The sequence below is a fragment of the Temnothorax curvispinosus genome, unplaced genomic scaffold (genome assembly GCF_003070985.1).
Source record: "Temnothorax curvispinosus isolate PA1 unplaced genomic scaffold, ASM307098v1 QBEX01000209.1, whole genome shotgun sequence".
NCBI classification, from domain to species: domain Eukaryota; kingdom Metazoa; phylum Arthropoda; class Insecta; order Hymenoptera; family Formicidae; genus Temnothorax; species Temnothorax curvispinosus.
The window spans coordinates 20,000-37,911 of NW_020209989.1; the positions used below are offsets into that span (position 1 = coordinate 20,000).

Below are 17,912 nucleotides of genomic sequence, written 5' to 3' on the forward strand. Positions count from 1 at the left end.
TACAATTTGTTTGTTTTGATGAAAATAAAGGTAAAGAAGAAATTATTAAAACGTTGGAATTCCGTCAACAAGATGGCGTAACCTTCCAAGGAAGGAGTTTGCTAGGGGAAAAGTAGTAATATCTAAAATATTTTGAAAACATATTATCTATTGGATATCAAAGTAATGAATTGGATATTGGGCGCAGTATTAATTCGCTATCGAAAGGGATCGATCGTGCCTTCGTGCCTTGTCGTGAAGCTAAAGAAACTTAATTATAGGGCCACGGCATATTAAAGAAAATTAAACAGGAAGACTTTATGTCAATTTCTATCAATACAGGTTAATTGTAAGCTTAGTTTAACTTACTTTCTATTTTTTTTTAGTTCGAGAGTTAGAAAAAATAAAAAGTAAGTTAACCCGAGATTAAAATTAATCTAATGTGATAAAAATGGACAAGCGGTGAATCGACCAATCATAATCGAAAATTCTCGAGAACGCAAGGCTGCCATTCTGAAACTCCTGGCTATGTGATTGGTCTACTTAAAGTTTTTCTACGTGTGTTACGGCCCTTATTGCATGAATACTCTGGTGAAAACATTTTTCAGATTTTTTCAGAAATTTTGTAAAGAATTGGGATTTATGAAAAATTCTGAAAAAATATATAAAGTTTCTCAGATACTATCAGAAATAATTGGATGAAGATTTTCGGTATCCGTATATATGAAAATTCCTGATAAAAATTGCAATTAATTTTCTCATATTCATATTCAGATTTTTACAAAGATATATTGGCGAAAAATATTTTATTCTTGTTTTGTCCGAGTTTTTCTTAAAAACGTTCCAATTTGTATAAAACATCTGAAAAATTCTGAGCATTCTGAGAAAATCTGAAAATTTTTGTAGAAATTCTGATTAATAATAAAATTCTGATATTTTTCCACCAGAGTATACAGCTGCAGATGATCCTAGGGACATTCTCTGTAACTGCTTCTCACTATAATTAGTGATGGAGACATCCGCCTTGAATCTGGTGAGTCTTGTTTTCCTCACCTAATATATTTTTGTATTGTTTGTATAATATAATTTTATATTACATCTACATGCCAGTTATTCCACGAGTTGAGTAAAAAATAATAATGATTATTTAAATCTCTTAGGAGAGTCGTCGATACACTGTATTTTGTAGAGCTAGAAATGAATTAGACACAACAAAAACACTTTAATATACAGCTGTTATTTTATTAAATAAACAGCGAGGATTAAGAAACTTATTCCTACGTATCTTATTTATTATGAGTCATTCAATTAATGAGATCGATGCTCTCATTCTAAGGCACATGAAAAGCAGAGGAGAGCAGAAGCGCTGTTGCGAGAGGGAAAGTTTGAGGAAGCAGCCAAGTGTCACGAGATTGTGGCTGATCTTCTAACAGAGGCTCATGCACAACTTGAGTCCAGTCTCATTCATGTACGTGCGTCCACTTTATCTCCTCAAAACACATCGAAATTTTTGACACCGACTCACTCGCTCGTCACGTTGGAATCCCTCAATCTACAACGAGACTATCACAAGAGACAGGCAGCTGTTGTCAGGTATGTTACGTGCGTATAATATTTCTAAGTTGCAAATTAGCTGCCTTGCATTACAAACGTTTACATATATGACTTTCCATTATTGTGAGAAATTTTATTTGTTGTTAGAATGAAACAAGCGCAATACGAAGAATACAAGACAACATTAGAGAATCATCAGAAAGATCTTCTCAACAAGCATGCAGCGAGATACAGCGAGAGAGATAATGCGGACCTAAGAATTGACAAGTTCGATGGTTCTTTACGTCAAGCTATATACAAAACTATCGATGAGCAAGACAGTCTTCTGACTTTGATAGATATCAAGCTACCACCTAGTGCTGAAGAGAAAAGTTTCAAACATCCAAAAGACACAGGTACCGTTATAGAAGAGCTCAAAACTGTTAATAGCCAATTGCGATCGCTTGTAGGGAGCTTACTCAGTCAGCTAGAGGCAAAGGAGGAAGAAGTGCGTCAACTGACAGAGCGTCTCTATGCGATGTCTGTCAATTCTAATGACGGTATCAGAGCCGAAGAACACCCTCTGTGTCTTGATCCTTTACCTCCGTTGACACCTCTGGAAATGCCACTTTTCGATTTCTCATCTTCATAAAACACAAGTTATCTAAGATACGCTTCGGAAATATTTGCGAAAGAACTTTAAAGTGAAATTAATATTAACCAATTATATGACTAGTATGACTAGTACTGAAAGTATCATATTTTCAAATATTACTATATTGGAGTGTATGCAATTGTAAATTTTATATAAACAGTATATAGCAAAATGCAACGTGTATTTTTTATGTTGTAAATTTTGACGTAAAGGGTGTTCGTGCAAAAAAAATATGTATATACATATATGTATCTATATATATTTTTTGTTGTGATCCTTTTAAATATATGCTGAAGATCTGTTCAAAAGTTCGGCTGTGTATTGAATCAGCTGTATGGAGTTAATAGTTCTGAAAAAATCAATAATAATAAGCGAAGATTCCTCAGATCATGAGCGGTCGATTTGTAAATAGAAGTTCCGAGCAAGCCGAGTATTATGGGCGGTTGTTTGGTTCTGAGATTGTAATCTTCTGTGATCTATTATTATGCAAATAAAGCTTAAGTTTCAGTTCCAAGTGTTGCAATTATTCTATGTAAGTGCGGGAGGGTCGCGGGGGTGTCGCAAGAAATTAATTCTCTATTTTTTTAAATTTCTATATTGATCTGAATATTCCTAACTTTAACAACAAATCCCAAATAACCAAGATAAATATACAATATCTCCAACAGTATTATTATTATTATTAATATTATTAATATCTCCGACAAATGTCTTTGGATAAAAATTTCACAATGATAACTATAAGGTCTGTATCAGCTTCTTGAACTTTGTGAACGTCCCAATTTGAAGTGGCCAGGGCCTTTCCAGAATTAAAATTGATAATGTATCGGGCGATAAGTAGGCTAAGAGTCTTGCCCCCAGCGAAGATATATATCAAGTTAAAAGATAATCACGTAGACAAATGCTATCTTCAAGATCGTATTACGATCTATCATTACTCAAAAAGAGGTATATTTTTATTTATGCTCTTCTGTTAAGAACCTCCCGTATTGATGCGCTTCTAAATAAATAGTTTGCCGATTTCCTTTTCTCTTTTTTGTTTAAATATATCGCAGATCTCTCGCGAAATTAAATAAGGTCATTTCTTGTCTCGGGTGTAAAGAGCAGACTCCACGTCTGGCAAGTATCGCAAACTTTTGTAAACAGATGTCGGCTTCGGCTTCGTCATAAGATAAATTAAATCATTAAAAGTAGTCATATATTGTGTATATGTATATCTATAGTTGCTTTCCATTTACACTCAAGTGATCTGAGTCACTCGGTTATGTATTTTATACTCAGGTAAGATAAGTCATTTTGTACTTACCTGTTTATTTTGGTGACAAAGCTATCGCATAACAATAGCATATACAGATTCGTAGCCTCACTTTTAATGCGAGTCTATTAGATTCATTAAAGCGCACGGTTTCGATTGTGGATAAAAACTCAGTTGAATCTCACTTGCCAGCATGCAAAAAGAACGTGCATTCAACTGAGTTATGACGCCACAAGTGAGAATTATCTGAGTTTGGATGTAAATGGAGAGCAACTATTATAACGTCGTGTTTTCTGAGTATCTAGAAGCACACGTACGAGATAAACACAAGACGTTTAACATATTTATGAAGATAATTAAACCAGTATTGCCAAATAAATCGTTAAGTTGAGCATGTGATAATTATTGTTGACGCAATAAAAATGTTGTTGCAAATGACTCGGAGTATTTTTCCACGTATAACAACGCGCATGTAACTTATATAAAATTAGTAATCTCTAAACTCATCGAAACTTAATGAGTTTTGACAAAATTTTCCAAATCTTCTTATTACAATTAAGTTTGTCAACTGTAAATTAATAAATTAATAATAATAATAATAATAATTGTTATTATTATTATATGTATTATCCAAATATAACTATATTTATTAGTTGTAAATTAACTAATAGAGCGAAATCAATTTGATCAGAATTAATTTAGCATAAATACTGCTTGCATAAATCTATATATATATTGCCTTCTATTTTGAAAAGCTTCGAAGAATAATATGTCTTTTTATACATTAAAAGTCCTGGGAAACCGATTATTTTTTTATCAAGTCACACCTTTCTGATCGATACTTTACGACGCCAACGTACGCAAAGCTTTCTTATCGAAATTAATCGGAATTAATCGCGTATCACGATCACATGTCGTACTAGTGTACTTATTTACAATGGCACGAGAACGTCACGTGAGTCTCAGCCGTGCGCTCCCCGCGTTATCCACACGCTGCATTTCTTTTTTCTTTATAATATCTCACAACGGGGCCTCGTGTACTAATCACGGCAGCCAGCGCGGCATTACTGTACAAAATTTCCATCGACGTAATCTCAAATGCATATCTAAATTTATCATCTTTATGCGTAATTGCGTAAATTGCTTGAAATGCCTCAAACTTCCATGCCCGACGAAGAAAACATTTAATAAAATATCGATAAGATATATTACTTTCCTGTAAAATTTCCAGACTATCGACGCCCCACAAACATCCGCAACTTTTTTAATCGCAGATCTTTGTTTTATCAACGTGGAATTATTTTATTCGACGAAAATCGTCCAGGAAGCTACATCTTGACTGTAATTGTGACCTTGTGATCAAGCTTTCGAATTAAAACTCTGTCTGATGTGATACTCGGAAATCGGGGCATACACGATTGTGTATTTTCTCCTTTTAGCTGTATCTATTTCGACACGTTATGTACATCTAACACTTCAATGCATAACTTTTGTAACGACGTGCTAGACGGGCTGAAATAAGAGGCGATATCAGGTTGATATCGTGAAAATTGACCTCGTCTGGAAGATAACAAGAAGAATTAAAAAACGGACATACATATTATTGCGAGAACGTAAAAACCATGTACTTGAATAACTGAAAAAATCAAATAGAATTTCAAAGACTCACGTATGTATACTTATGTTATATCTACAGTGAGATATCGCGATAGCAGGTGTGCAATATCTGCCAGACGCTGGATTTAACCGACTGGTGGTTGCAAAAAGATATGGTTCGTTATCGGGCTCGTTTGATATTTTTAGACATTGATACATTCGTACCCCCTCGACTCATTCTTAATGAATATCGGTGGAAAGTTTTCTATGCTATTATTACATATGATGTGTAATTTCATCAGGCTACATTTGCTTCATATCGCCTAACTAAGATCTAATTATCTGAATGACATTGAAAAATAAATCAAAATGACTTAAATTTATATTAAGAGAAAGAATATATCTTGCGTACGATCTACCGATACTTATCTCGACAATTCGTCAAGTAGGTATTACATAATATTAATCGCTTCACTAATGAAGTAGGTGAAGCAAGCTTTCCGTAGTTTTTCGAGGACCACCCCGTGCGATTTATTTTGATATTTTAATCGTTAAACGTATCTTCGAGAATCTAACTTTTACATCTTAAATACGTGCACGTGTACGTAAAATGAATCAAATAAGCATGACGAAAAATGCGGATAAAAAAATGAAATCTTATTCCACATTTTTAAAATAATTATTTTTTTTTAATTACGTTGTCCCGCTTCTGTTGTTCAACTGGCAATAAGTCGACGACCGATGCGGATGCGATACGAAATGACGCAACGCGTTTTGTTTTATTGTTACAGCCGCCTGTCGTTCATGCTGCATTAAACGCGTTTCCCCGCATTATCTCTTCGTGGTTTTACGTCAAGTCTCACGCCGTGCTTTTACAGCTAATCGTCAATTTTGCCGATCGCGCAAATACGGCGACACAGTGTACATAGTCCATAGTTCCGTGCTGCTGCGGATCTTTACCCGCGAATATGCGTCAGCGCTGAGCCTCAGAGTTTATCAATTCCGCTTAAAAGTTGATAAAGACCCTCGAGACACGCGCGCGCGTCGCAATTATCGCACAATCCCCCCCGTTGTCCGCCCCCGGGGGACAAAAATCCTCTTCCCGGCGGAGACGGCGATATAATTGTCGTGAATGACGCGTAAAAGACCCCCCTTTTATGCTGGGCGTGACGTTGTATTTATCGTATATAAAATACCGGTCCGTGAGCGACTCGGGCATCAGTACTGGTCCTCACCTCTGCGCGATCAAATGGGGCACAAATCAAGATCGTAACATAACAACTCTTGCTACTCCACGAAAGCTATCAAGCTTCATTCCAACGATCTAGTCAATACTTGCAGTATATAGACCGCACAAATCCAAGGTAAGTCCTTATTTCATCTCATTGCTAATTTTTGGGACTTTGACGAGTCTGTAGAAACGCCACGGTTGTCTTAACATTTACTAAATACGAGAAACATTCTTTTAACAAACGTATCGCGAGATCACAGAGCTAGATCTATTGGACCTTCATTGATTATATCTGCTTGCTTCTAATATCCTGCGAGACAAAGAGGACGTCGAGCCTTTCTCTGTTTTCACATTCGCTCAGTGAGCGAATGAACAAAGAACGGGAAAAGCTCTCTTTGTCTCTTTGTCTCTTCTTTGTGATGGATATTCAAGTTCTTTTTCCGAAAGATTTTAAATAATTTTACCGTATAAAGGATATTGAATTGTTTCGAATATTATTAGGAACCGAGTATTTTTGAGGATCCTAAAAAATCTTGAAGGAGTTTTGAATGCTTAGAATTTTCTAAGCATTTAAATGTTTCAAATACTTTCGAGAAAATATTTTTTTCGCAAGTGTTTGAAACATACAAAATTCTTAAAACTGGATTTATTATCTATGTTTGTGTATAAAGTTGAGAATAGTTTAAAATAATGATGCAAAATGTTATAAAAGAAGAAAAATATTTCAAAAACGTTCAAGACTTTTAAAATTGAGCGTAATCATTGTAAATATGAAAATCTTGAATCGTTTATAATATTTTTCGACACCAAGAAGATTTTAAACCTCTTGAATATTTCAAAGGTCTCGAACGCGTGTTAAAAATAACAAACATAGTTAATAAATCTGTTTTTAAGAATTTTGAATGTTTCAAACACTTTCGAGAAAAGATTTTCTAAATACTTAAAACTCACAAGACTTTTCAGGATTTTCAACAATACTAATGCACTGCAGAAAGCTTTCCAACAAAGAAACCATTTGTACATACACTTGAGTAGAATTATTACTTATTTTCCATTCTGCAAATATTTGTTCTTCCTTTGATATAAATCTACACGCACACATTATCAATATTCTTTACATTACGAAATCCATCTAACGGAACGATTTTTATTCGCAGATGCTGATCGGTGGAGCTGTTAGCTATGTCGCTGGAAAGCAGGCGGTTCGCACAGTTTATTGGCGAACCGCGAACAACGGGCGTCTTCTGAAGACAGCGAAAACCTGCATGTTTCAAGGACCGCCCAAGCCTGCACGATCGTCAACTGCGGCTTCCTCGGCGTGCCCGGCGCAGTCACACATGAACCTGATACCCAAAGTTGTTTAAAAATTACGACAATGCCGTATACCAACATGAAATACGAATAAATTACTCGTTATACACGGCCAGCTGTACATAAAAAATTGTTAATTATTTAATCTCAAAATGCATATTTATAAATTTATGACGACGCAATAAAGCTATTATTTATTTCTTCCAATAAATCTCGTTGTTATTTAGTTTTTAGTTTTATCCACACACACACACACATATATCTTTAAATATTACACTTGTATAGTTTGGAAATATTACAAGACGATACACACAAATCGCGTTAATTTTAATGATAGATCCTTTGATAAATTTGAAATCAATTTTTCTTCAGCGGCAGTATTAATACCTTCCGAGTTACTAGCAATAGATAAAGAAAGCACGGCTTTCACTTTAGGAGAATAAATCGATGGAAAACTATATTTTGCAAGCATATTTCTTGAATTTCACGTGATCTTGATTGAATAGATTTCTAATTTCTACTTGACTACAACGGTATAAGTACGTTGTATATCAGAGAATTACAACAATGATTTTTCTCGTCAAATAAAAATTTGTTCGAGTTGATCTGTCTTTAAAATTTAGATGCACTTTCTCTCGTCCGGAAATGCGATCATGGATAAAATTTGATAGCTTCCATTCTTCTACTCTTCGAGGGGAGAGAGAAAGGGATGACAGATTGTAGAACAATGAAACTGGAAGAGAAGAAAAAATAGTATCTGCCGAAAGACTAGCCACGTCGATATGGCATTGAGACAATGTCGCGTCGGCAGGGGTAGTAAGAGGGTAAAAGTTACGCCGGCGCAGTAGCACGTATATTGATTTTGGAAGCAAAGCTGCCCCATACAGCCCGACATCGATTCGACCGCGAAGGAGAACCGAGCACCGGTTTGACAGTCGATATAATCGGAGAGTCCAATCCGCGGTGGTTCGACGAAAAGGGTGGAACGGCTGCTGGACGGCGAAGGGATCCCGCGGCGCGTCCTGCCCGTCGCGCGAATGTAACAGGGGGTTGCACGTTCCATCCGGTGGCTGGGGATTCACGCTCGGTCGGGTGAGCCGTGAGTTTCGGTGAGTTCCGCGCGAAAGTTGAGCTCGGAATCATGCAGAACTATGGACACGAGGATTACGATTATGGCGTGTCGAACGACCCGACTGCCCAACCGTCGGGCAGAACTCTCCCCCAAATGCCGGGCGCCAGGCCAAAGGTGGACCCGCAGGCCGAGGGTGAGGTCGATCCTACCATGTACCCCCAACCGAAGGAGGCCACGCACAAGATTCGCGGTAAGAGCGACATCCTGGAGTACCTCTTCGGCACCGTCGACCAGGAACTCCTCACCGTAAAGACCTTCTACTTTTTCTTCTACTCGGCCTTCGGCTCCCTGTTCCCGCTTATGGGGGTGTACTTCAAGCAGATGGGCATGAACGCGGGTCAATGCGGCCTTCTTATCGGTCTCAGGCCGTTCATCGAATTCATGAGCGCTCCTTTCTGGGGCTCCTTGGCCGACAGGTGAGACCGTGTTCCTTTCTTCGAAATGTGTGCACGTTAGCCTAATGAATCGAAAGATTATATCGTGGTCGTTGGACTATGGCACTATGATGCGTTGTCTAGCGGAAGAGATAGCAGTAGGGATCATTTTGTGATGATTCAGATTAACGATAAATCCAAGCTAAGGAAGCTGCCTTATCAATTTGAGGTCATTATTTTTTAACAATTTAGGATCCGCAGATGATGTTTATCACGCGTGATCTTTGCTCGATACGCAACAGATACGTATATATTAATTTTATTTTTTTTTCATTATGCGATAAAATTTATTAAAATAAAATAATAATAAAATCAAAGATTGGCAAAAGGAAATATAATCTGCGTACTTATAATACTTCTATATATTTCATTCGAAAAAGAATATTTAACGTTCTAAAACGGATGATTTACAATCGCTCTTAAAAATTATTTCATTTGCAATATCTTACTCGAGATAATGAAATTTCGTTTAAATGATAGCCGAAGCTGTTATCTTTCTAGCGATACAAAATACATATATATTTTTAGTGGTATTATCGTAATTTTTAATAAAGCCAGCGACACCTGCTAAAAATTAAAACAAAGTTTTACAATTGTCTAACACAAATTAGAAAATACAGCAAGATTAATTAAAAAAAAAAAACATAAGGGACTTAGAAACAGTTTTTCTTCGGTAACCGTAAACACAAATTTATCAAATCCATGAGATTTTTTGTCTGCCGAGCAAGAATTCTTATCACTTAGCTATCCGGAGCATAATAAGGCCAGGGACACGCGAAAAAACTGATCAATCTGTATGCAGCGAGCCATTTGACTAGCATTTTCTTCTTATTTGCCTTTTTGAGAATATTTACATTCGAAAATGAAAGGAAGATGGAACAATAAGTGAACTTTTACATTTCTTTCCATTTGTCCGTAGATGGCAAAAAGGCAAACTTCTTCTATTGGCTTCCCTTTCTTGCTGGATCATTTTCACTCTACCGTTGGGCTTCATTCAGCCTCCGCCCACCTCTTGCGTGGTCAGCAATGACAGTTCTTATTATCTCGAGGCGTCCAACAAGGAACAAAGAATTGTAAAAAGATCGACCAACCTGGATGAATTGTACTATCCCAAGAACAAAGAGGAGTATCTGGAGGTCGCGTCCAACGTCGTCTTCGAGAGATTACGACGAAGTACGGACGATAACGAGATACTTGACTATATGAAGAAACCGAAGGAATTTGGATTTTACGATATTGAGAGAAACGATGTTATAGATTTCGATAATGATGGCTCTACTATGTACGATCTGAGAAATAATAGAGTCAGGAGACAGACATCCGTCACGGATAAGGGCGATGTAGAAAATCTTGGATACAAGTCACTGTCCGAAAGCAATGTCGACGATGCAGGGGGGATCGATTTTGAAACGTTGCAAAGGAAAAATCGTCCAGCCGATGTGTCGGAGTACAAACGCTTCATGATGGTACAAACGCTTGTGCCTTTTTTTTATACATGATAAAATTTACAATATGTATCTGAATTCACTGGTCTATCAGATTCTGCCATAAAAAGTTGCGTGTTCTGCTTTAAAAAATTATGATTGATTTAATTATAAAATTTCAGATATTTCCTATCGTGTATTCTTTGCTAATATTACATAATAAAGTTACACAATTATATATACATTAATAAATGTGTTTCTTTTGTAGAATGAACCAATGACTGACAGAACAGTTCCAAAGAAGGCTTACGTTCGCACCAAAACGCGCGTGAAACCACCGCCGGAGAAGATAATGGTAAAACGAGACGTAAATAAGAGGCAAACATTCTCGGACGAGGGTGACAATGAAAAGGAAAACAAAAGAAACATGGATATATTAATAAGGAGTCGCAGGAGCTTAAGATCGCACGGGGGAGAGTTATCTCCTCAGTCAGTTAGTAACGCCTTGAATTATAACGAAAGAGAGAATAAAGAATGGGTGAAGCCACTTTTCAGTTCTATAGTCTACAGACTGCCGGTAAGTCACACAAGCCTGGCCGATTTTATTATGCTTTAAAAAACTATAATTTGCCATCTGTAAAATACAGAGTATACATATATTTAATGTAGTAAGAAAGAGATTTGTAGGCAGAAAAATAATAATTTAACATATTGACTGTGATTTTAGGATATTCAAAAAACATTCTTCCTTCTGCTGTTGCTGGTAGTAGTCGGTGAATTTTTTTCGGCACCTGCCATAACATTAGCCGATTCAGCTGTTATTACTTTACTCGGTGAAGACGCCGATAGGTAATATAATCAGTATACCGTTTAAAGAACAATGAAGCAATTTTACTTTTTTACAATTAGGCACTTTCGAGGCTAATTTTTTTACTTACGTTACTTCGAGAAGTTAATAAATTATTTCAAATAAACACATCCGATTGCTCGTCCAACTCCAATTTGCATTTGGTGATCGTAAAGTTAATCAATTTAACCACCAGGTACGGTCATCAACGCATGTTTGGAAGTCTCGGATGGGGCTTGGCCATGTTCTTCGTCGGAATCGCTCTCGATCATAGCACCGCATTTCCGGATCATCCCTGTAGGCCTGACGAGAGAGAAAAAAATTACACGATTTGTTTTGCGATATTCAGCGTCTTAATGGGTGCCGCGTTGATAACGGCAACTCAAATTAATTTCAAGTATGACTTTGCTCCCGCTGAGCCGGTAAGTCCACTTCAATATCTATAATCTATAGATCTATAGGATAAAATACCGCTGCTTCAAAATTGTATTAAAGAATCACTACAGGGGGGGGGGGATTGAAACGTATTTTTCGTAAATATTTCTCACGTAATAGATTTCTTAAACTTTCTTCTTTTTACTCTTCTTCTGTAATCAGAAATTTCAATTGCTACAGAAAGAAATGATATTTAAATCAACTATCTATGGACTTTATTGAAATTTTATTAATTATATTTCATATGTAGGAGGTGGCGAAACCTCCAGCCGAGCCAACGCGGGAAGAGCAACTGCAAAGCCAGTTATCCCAGCAGCTTAATCTGCCTGGGCTCCAGGATTCCTCCGCCGCTGTAGATCCTAAGCCTCCGCCTCCCGAAGGGAAGGTGCGTATCTATTTTTTATCAAGACGTTTATAAATAGAAAACTCTTATTATGTTACATTTATTAATAAACAAAGTGGGTGAAAACCGAGGGGTGAAAACGACATGTTTTTCCTGTTTATTTATCGATCGTGTGTGTACGTGTGCGCTGTTACGTAAAGCAATCTTATAAATTATTAGCATTACAAATAATGTCACGCTCTAATGAGTCACTTTCTAATTTTAGACTAAAATGTTCGCCCAAACGATGAAGGAAATACCGGAATGGCTGGCAGTAATAAAGCAATTCAAGAATTTAAAATGCGCGTCGTTCCTCTTCGTCGCGTGGTTCATGGGATTTGGCATTGGATTGATCTTCACTTTCCTATTCTGGCATCTTCAGGATTACGGTGGTTCGCCGACTCTATTCGGCGTTGCGTCTGTGATCAATCATATATCCGAGATCTTCGCGTATTTCTTCAGTTTCAAACTTATTCGACAGATTGGACACGTTAAGGTAAAACGAATCTTGCGAGATTAATCTCTTCAAAATATTAGTAAGCTATGTTGGAACTGCGTAATAACTAATTAAATTTTAATTATAAAATTACACGTTGGTATGATTTCTTTGCGGATTTTTTCAACAAGTTAGGAAAACCTTTTCGAAGAACGATTGCGCAATTTTAATCACGAAACTATGTTAATAGTTGACACATTTTTAACTAACAATTAATGTAATATCACTTTTACAACAAGAAATAAGAGAAAAATATACTGAGCGCCTCTCTTATTTTCCACGCTCTGTTAATTATAAATTATGTATTTATCATATTTATAATATTAAATAATTATAACGTATTTCAGGTATTGTGTCTGGGCCTGGGCGGAAATATACTCCGATTCCTCTACATATCTTGGCTGAAAAACCCATGGTGGGTATTACCCTTTGAATTCATTCAGGGTATCACACACGCGGCGGTATGGGCGGCGTGCTGCAGTTACATCGCTCATAATACGCCGCCGCAATTGCGTTCGAGCGCGCAGGGTGTACTTCAGGGACTTCACCATGGGCTTGGAAGAGGCTGCGGTGCGGTAATTGGTGGCATGTTCGTCGCGGCTTACGGTAAGCTTTTAACATTCAATGCATCGAGATAAGAATATGTACAGCTCTTCACAAACAATTGATTCGATACTCAAACGATCTCAGACTTGTATAATGTTGGCTTTTTCACATATTATAAATTAAGCATTTGTGAAATTTCTATCACACAATAATGTTGTATTAATTTGTGACAATATTCATCGGACAGCAATCGTCGAATTTGTTTTGCAGGTACGACTGCGACTTTCCGAGTGTACGGTCTCATCTGCATCTTTGTCCTACTAGCCTTCATGTTCATCAATTTCTATAGAAAGGATACCGGGTTCGTATCCGAGCTGCCACAAACGGAAGATCCGCACCAGGTAGCCGAGGCTACCCATTTGGCACCGCACGGTGTACCGAGCAACGCTATACCGCGTGCCCTAAGTTCCACTCGCTTGCACGAACTGGCTAATCAGGATGCTGGCTATGGGGCGACTTATCAGACCGCTGGCGGAAATCTCGCGGTACCCGGTGCTAACGGAGGTGAGAAATTCCATTTGGAAAAGCAGAGATTTTTCCGATTTTTTTTTCTCTAGACCAATTACTTTGAACCTAACTTTCTATTGGCTTTATCGTCTAATTTTTTTTTAATTTCTCATCGACTCGCAGGCCCTGGCAACCCAACGAATCCGTTCTTAAACGGCGGAGGTGGCGGCGAAGGGGGATATAATTACGGTATGACTGGCAAGGGGGAGGACGAGTATATTCGTAGGAGCTTCCAGGTTCAGTAAAACCATTCTCATTAAAACGTCCGGCAAAGAGAGAGGACGCAATATTTCAGTCGATAAGAGAAAAAAAAATAACAAACAAACAGACAGACAAACAAAATGAAACAAAAACGGAGGAAGAACGCTGTCGGCTTTATTGGCCGCATCTTTTACGAGAGGCTACACACTCGCTGAACAAGAAATCCTATCTATACTTTGCTACGAGAACAAATTAATATATTCCAAATGGTATTACATTACATAGAGAAAATTGATGACATATACTTTCCTGTTTGATAGATCTACAGTGAAGTGGTGGGTAGGGAATTCGATGTCGTAAAACCGACTATCCAACTACACGCCCAACAACCATGCACCAATCCCTTTCATCAACACGACTACGACTGGTAACGACTCGATCTGTCGATGCCGCGGGTTGTTCCCCACGACTACGATATACTGAAATGTGAACGCTTGAGAAGACATTACTGAACAAATAGTAACGTAAATATAAATATCCATACAGATACGTATGCGTGCATAGGAATCCACGTGCAAAGCCACCTGTAATACATATAATAAGATTAACGAACTTTACAACTCGGATTTAAACTTAATCGTACTTAAAGTCTTTAACTTAGAGTCGCCGGTACGTCGTGGAGGGTCATTCGTTATGAGATTTATAATATTTTCAAGATCAAACATTATGACGATCTTTTGTAATTTGAACAGTCGCTGAACATTGTAGGTTGCGAAAAAATTGACCTCGAATTTTCGAACCAAAGGATGTATCGTTCAGGATTCATGCGCCTTCCTATCTAACATATGTACATGTGCGTGCGTTGTACGTGGAAACGTGACACGCATACGTGCGGCGTACGTATACATGGACGTGCGTGCGGTCGTTTTTACGCCGCCGTTGTATGGTATGTATCGAGATGTACGTTGTGATAAAATATCTACGGACGAGCGAAAAAGGAAAAGTGAATCGACGCTTCTAAACCCATTCAGTAGATCTGCGAAATCTTGACGACAGCCTTATCGCCGTCCCCCTCTTTACTTACTCGTCCTGCGATCCATTTTTTGTTCACTATATATTATTTGTTGCTTCCTTCTGACTCTCTAAACGGATGTTCACGAGTCGAGGGTATCAGGGAATTAGTGGTAAGACTAAATCCAAATTAATCGAAAGTGCCTATCGAAAGTTTCCTGATGCCCTGTGCGACACGTTACTTCTATTTCTGCCTGACGATTCTTTTTACCTTCCCGTATGTACGATTAAGAAGGAAAAATAATCTCATTGATGAATGTCGAATTTATTAGTTCGAATAGACCTTTTGGATGTCATGTGGAATCATGTTAAGAGCCGCGAGGCGACAGGATACTTTCTATTATATATATATAGATATTCTCGCGAATATTTATTTCTCAAATATCCAGAATATCAGAACATCTAGAATATTATTCTATATATAATATTAAATATTAAAAGATATATATGTATCAGAAATGTCACTAATAGAGGTTTTAGCGCGCTGTTAATTTTCTTAGAGTTTTATCAAGTTTAAGTCCTCGAAGTTCTCTTAGGCTAATTGATTGTTTTTGTTTAGGCTGTATTTTTTAATGACGTTTGTACGAAAACAGAAGCCAGTTATGTTATTATATAATTGTTTTTACCATACATGTTATAGATTTCATAAATACCGGTTGCGTTTTGTGGTAACATTCAAATAGCGATTGGTGTTTGCACTACAGCGAAATAGCTATACGTCGCACTCACTTTGAAAAAGCCATTCAAATGCCACCCAAAGCGGTGGTGGTCGTTAAGAAAATGTAACATACACGATTTAACAAATCGTGAGATTTCATCTAGGCGAGACGTGTCTAAATCGGCGGAAACCGAAGATAGAAAATTAATATACAAAAGAAACTAGGAGGCCTGCAAGATTTGATACGACAAATATAAGTATCGTAGCAGATCCATTGATCTCATCGATAATTTAAACGGTAATTTAAAAGAGAACGTGTACGAGCTAAATTAATTAAAGAGACAATTTGTGTCACCTGTAAATATTCTACATGCTCTTAAGTATAGACTCTACTATTCACTTGTTTTCACTTGTTTTCTGTTTTCAAACAGATTGTTGATCGTTATTTACAATCCACGTTACGATTATCCGCATTAACTTCTTAAGATCTATTAAATGAGCTTTATCTATTAAATACTTTTATTGTATGTATAAGGTATATGTTGTGTGAGAAAACTGTATAATACTGTTGAAAAAGAAAAACGAAAAAATTAGTAGTAAAATATATATACAAACATATATACATATAAAGATTGTAGCAGCACGATTTTATCTACTACCGAGGCCGGGAATACGAGAGTCGCCTTCTATTTCACGCGCGCTTCTACCGGGGGACTCGCTATTATTCGAGGCACAAGAACAAATAGAAGTATGCAATGTATCACTACTCTTTTAATTCGAATATTATTCCGGGAATACCTCTGCAAAAGAATCATACGTATACTGTATACGTAGTGCCTCGCAAACCGTATGTTAACCGATAACAAAGTTCCGACTAAGAGATGAATGTTAGTAACATTTTTGGCAATCTTATTTTTTTTTTCGAGTTGTCGAAAACCTTGTTCTCGTTTGGAGAACGAACGATTTGCCATCTTCTCGACGGATAAAGTACGGTCTGCGAAACACCGGAGGAGTGTAACGCCATAAGTGATATTTCTTGTATCGGTAATCACACACATCGATGTTTTGTGGACAGCCAGATTATACCATGTTATAAAGACTGAAATATAAAATGTCTTACGCACGTAGCAACCGATTCAAGAAGGCACTATGGACACGCGTGTGTGCGTATTTGTATTATAAATTATATATAGTCACAATTATATATATATACAGATAATATATATATATAATGTAATGTACGATGAATATCCGACTGTGTATCGTGTATGTTAGCAGGGACGTTATACCAATTAGATTCGTACCACGAAGATAATCTGCTCTTACATTATACTTCTGGATATCTTATGGAGTTGCTAGCTCATCCATATTATGCGCGTTAAAGCGGTCTTTCATTAGACGTATTGATTTTTTTCATATGTTTAACACACGTTACGTTGTTGACAGTTGAATCATGTTAGTATCTCAGATATCTCTCCGATTAGACTTTTAACTGGATCGATTTCAGTTGGAATAGAACTGTAACTTATATTAAGTTGCGATGTAACATAACTTCGCGAAAGATTTCCTTCGAGTTTCCCTGAATTGTCGTAGTGGTACTTATACATACGTTAAGTATATGCTTGAAACTCAATATTGTAACAATTTTTACCCCGCAACTCATCCGAAGATATAAATGATGCTGCCACCGCGGCGACGTAAATCATAGCGCACCAAACTATAGATCTTCTAACACACGTCTCTAACCGAAGTCAGTTTTAATGTCATCGTAGAAATTGTGTAAGGGAAAACAGACATATGTATAAAGAAAAGGAGCTGTAAGTATTATTGTAATCCCTTTTCTCGGGGAACACAGCAAAAAAAAAAAAAAGAAGACAGACAAATTCTCGAGAAGAATGGCGAACGCAGGAAGTGCGTGAGGGTTTATATGTCACAACATATCATGAAACATCGTGCGTAGACTTAGTGTAGCAAATGTCATGTGCTTACGATTAAGAACAGTTTCACTTGCACTTAGAACCGATTTTTATTCCATCCCGTCTGCCGTTATATTTTTTATTAATCTTCCCCTTTAATTCGCTGATTAATCCTTGCGTTTTCGAATTAATTACTCGCGTCCCCGACCGATGCGAAATAATTAACGATTACCTAATACGATT

The 17,912-nt window shown here is 37.1% G+C and overlaps 2 protein-coding genes across 5 annotated transcripts; both read left to right on the forward strand.

Annotated features, from left to right (window-relative positions):
- The first annotated feature begins 926 nt into the window (after nt 1–926).
- Nucleotides 927–2,681, forward strand: LOC112464885 (nuclear receptor-binding factor 2-like). 2 transcript variants are annotated; one of them, XM_025032189.1, is made up of 3 exons: nt 927–1,012; nt 1,316–1,572; nt 1,681–2,681. In XM_025032189.1, exons 1-3 carry the CDS (start codon nt 989–991, stop codon nt 2,162–2,164), a joined length of 765 nt encoding a protein of 254 aa, XP_024887957.1. In that variant the 5' UTR covers nt 927–988; the 3' UTR covers nt 2,165–2,681. The 2 variants fall into 2 exon arrangements, with proteins under 2 accessions (XP_024887957.1, XP_024888024.1); XM_025032256.1 differs by lacking the exon at nt 927–1,012 and adding an exon at nt 1,025–1,100.
- A 5,741-nt stretch (nt 2,682–8,422) lies between these two features.
- Nucleotides 8,423–17,623, forward strand: LOC112463775 (major facilitator superfamily domain-containing protein 6). Of its 3 annotated transcripts, XM_025030455.1 has the most exons (12): nt 8,423–9,108; nt 10,046–10,299; nt 10,384–10,592; nt 10,819–11,127; nt 11,278–11,399; nt 11,594–11,819; nt 12,083–12,217; nt 12,441–12,710; nt 13,058–13,316; nt 13,527–13,820; nt 13,947–14,059; nt 14,345–17,623. In XM_025030455.1, the coding sequence occupies exons 1-12, from the start codon at nt 8,702–8,704 to the stop codon at nt 14,453–14,455; spliced, it is 2,709 nt and encodes a 902-aa protein (XP_024886223.1). In that variant the 5' UTR covers nt 8,423–8,701; the 3' UTR covers nt 14,456–17,623. The 3 variants fall into 3 exon arrangements, with proteins under 3 accessions (XP_024886223.1, XP_024886144.1, XP_024886305.1); XM_025030376.1 differs by having other exon boundaries at nt 10,046–10,592; XM_025030537.1 differs by having other exon boundaries at nt 10,046–10,592; nt 13,947–14,012; nt 14,345–14,435.
- The last annotated feature ends 289 nt before the right edge of the window (nt 17,624–17,912 follow it).

Coding starts and splice junctions, on each gene's coding strand:
- LOC112464885 (XM_025032189.1), top strand. CDS start 989: ATGGAGACATCCGCCTTGAATCTG. Junction 1,013..1,315: donor AGACATCCGCCTTGAATCTG/GTGAGTCTTGTT, acceptor TCTCATTCTAAG/GCACATGAAAAGCAGAGGAG. Junction 1,573..1,680: donor AGACAGGCAGCTGTTGTCAG/GTATGTTACGTG, acceptor ATTTGTTGTTAG/AATGAAACAAGCGCAATACG.
- LOC112463775 (XM_025030376.1), top strand. CDS start 8,702: ATGCAGAACTATGGACACGAGGATTACGATTATGGCGTGTCGAACGAC. Junction 9,109..10,045: donor TGGGGCTCCTTGGCCGACAG/GTGAGACCGTGT, acceptor ATTTGTCCGTAG/ATGGCAAAAAGGCAAACTTC. Junction 13,317..13,526: donor CATGTTCGTCGCGGCTTACG/GTAAGCTTTTAA, acceptor TTTGTTTTGCAG/GTACGACTGCGACTTTCCGA.